The sequence below is a fragment of the Xenia sp. Carnegie-2017 genome, unplaced genomic scaffold (genome assembly GCF_021976095.1).
Source record: "Xenia sp. Carnegie-2017 unplaced genomic scaffold, XeniaSp_v1 HiC_scaffold_16, whole genome shotgun sequence".
Taxonomy (NCBI): domain Eukaryota; kingdom Metazoa; phylum Cnidaria; class Anthozoa; order Malacalcyonacea; family Xeniidae; genus Xenia; species Xenia sp. Carnegie-2017.
Genome location: NW_025813469.1, coordinates 8,024,438 through 8,027,022, shown reverse-complemented (window position 1 = coordinate 8,027,022; position 2,585 = coordinate 8,024,438). Strand labels below are relative to the sequence as shown.

The following is a 2,585-nucleotide window of genomic DNA, read 5'->3' as shown; positions in this document are numbered from 1 at the left end:
ATGGGACGATTTTTTCAGTTTCGTCTGGTTTTTTGTTGCTTTTGTCGGTTTGTGTTTTGTATATAGTTTTGTTTATGAAGTTTTGTTTATGAAGTTTCTAGGGTAATTGTTTTTAATAAATGTGGAGTATAAGTAGTTGCGTTTTGTTTTTTTGGCTTCTTCAGTATTGCAATGAGTGTTTATCCTGTTGAAAAGTGTTTGAATGCAGCTTATTTTGTGTTGTGTTGGATGATTGCTGTTGAAATCGAGTATTTGGTCTGTGTGGGTGGTTTTGTAGTATACTTGTGTGTTTAATGTACCGCAATCTGTTCTGGTTAGTAGGATGTCGAGGAAGTTAAGTTGTTTGAAGTTGTTTGTCGTGCTGTTCGTTTTTAGTAAAGGTAATGTTCTTTTTGGTATTGTTTATGGTGTGTAGGATTTGTTCAGTTATGCCACCACCTTCGTGGTCTAACGTCGTGATGTCTTTGAGGCAGTCTGCAGTAAACTAAAAAAGAGATTATATAATTTTTCCATTTAAAATTATCTAAAGTAATCAAATGATAAGAATGGCCATATGCCCACTTTACTACAGACATATTTATATTGTAACTATGATTATTAAACTGGTTGGGGTGGACAATTTACACCTAGTTTGCGGGCTATAGAAACAACTGTTGTGACGTCTTCCCATGTCATTCTTCGTTTGTTATCTTTGATTTCAACACCAACATTCTTGATATGACGTTTTAAGATCTTTAAGCAATACTGAGTGTGATTTCCAATACATGGATGGGGAATATTTAACCTTTCTTTTAAGCTGTGCATATCTGATTTGAATAGATTAAATAAGCGATTGAGATCCAATCGCGAATATTTTATACACATGTCTTCACTCTTGGCAGCTTCACTTATTGACAAACAGTAGGAAATTGGAATGAGTTTTGCATAGTAATCTTGGGCATTCAACGGTCCATGGTATGCAGTTTGAGGTTGAACTAATAATCTATTTCGATTAACTGTGTCATTTTTCTGAATTTTGTGGCCTTCAGGTAAACGGTTGTTGTAAACATTCAAATCACTGCACATTTCTATATTCCAGTCGTAGCGATCTTTCTCAAAGAACCAAGCGTAGCTGATGATAACGTTTACTGGAGAAAGAGCATTGCTTGTTTCGTGAAATTGTTGATATGCTTCTTCAAAGTTACTTGTATTGAAGTTTTTTAATATGTGGTCTCTGCAGTGTGTAAACGTGTCACGGTAGATGTACACAGGAAAGTATGTCATAAAATCAGCAACTTGTGGTAGTCCTATCGCTAACTTTGTGGTTTTTGCCCATGATTCTCCCCAGTCAAATTTCATTGCACATTCTGAACCAAGAATTCTTACTTTGCCATTTGCCTTTATAGTTGATATGGTTACAGGGAAAATAAATGGCGAATCACTATCTAACCAAGCTATCATCTCATCATCGGTGTAAAGATCTATGAAAAAGCTGCTCCATAACTGACGATTATAACCAGGTTGATTTAGCTGACCAGGATAAGTTAAAACCAACGGATCTTTTGGTAGTGGCTCGTATTTTACTTGAAAAGTTTGATTGGGAAAATGTTCTTTCGTTTGATTCAATAGTGTTTCACCGAAGGCGTGATCCTTCTCTGATTCTTCATCAAGTACAAGAACCATTTTACCTAGCCATCCTGGCCAGAAAAGAGGAATCGTCTTCAACATATTGCAGTAAAATCTATGTCTGTGGTCATCTCTTTTACCTGACATTCTCATGTACAGTGAAATTGAAGGATGATCATGATTGATATTTTTCGTGGGAGACTGAAAAACGTTAAATTTTGAAAGTACATGTTCCTGGTCAATAATACCAAAAGACCTGTTTAGTTTTGGAAGGAAGTAAATATACAACATCCCCAAACAGCCAACAGCGACGAGCCAATACTTGATACAAACTTTCATTATTATAGACCAATTGTTGTTATTAAAGCGTTAATCTTCTACAAAAACACAAAATATTTTATTTATATATCAATGAAAATGAGATCCTCACTTGTGAAATCAATCCACCCTTTTGCCAATATGAAGCACTTATTGCATTTTCCTATGTCAAGTGGTACAAAGTAGTGTTATAATTGATTATAAAAGCTACACATATTTCAAACAGAACTGCTGTTACTTATAAAGACCTAAAGACATATTTCCATCATAAAACTGGCAAAAGAACACATTAATGCCAAAAGACAGTATTTATATAAAAAAACGTAACACAAAAATATTTAGCAAATAATTTCTTTCATAAGGAGAAAAGTTACAAACTAATTTGGACAGTTACAATTACCAGACACAATTGACACCCACTTATTATAAATAAAAATATAACAAATAATTCACACATCAGAAATAAAAACATCGCATGTCATATTAATTCACAATGACAATACACAATTGACACCCACACATTTCCTGTACACACAAAACAATCACGTAAAAGCCAGATAACAAATACGGCTAACCAGACGTTTACTCCTCATTTGACTCTGAAAATGACTCCCACTAAGGTTGCGTCAACAACAACAAAAACAGTCCTCCTCAGGACTATA

At 34.4% G+C, this 2,585-nt stretch overlaps 1 protein-coding gene across 1 annotated transcript; it reads right to left on the bottom strand.

The window, feature by feature from the left end:
* Window positions 1-485: 485 nt before the first annotated feature.
* LOC124435966 lies at window positions 486-1,944 on the bottom strand. The gene has a single exon (XM_046985898.1). It carries the CDS (start codon window positions 1,942-1,944, stop codon window positions 598-600), a length of 1,347 nt encoding a protein of 448 aa, XP_046841854.1. The 3' UTR covers window positions 486-597.
* Between the last annotated feature and the right edge of the window lie 641 nt (window positions 1,945-2,585).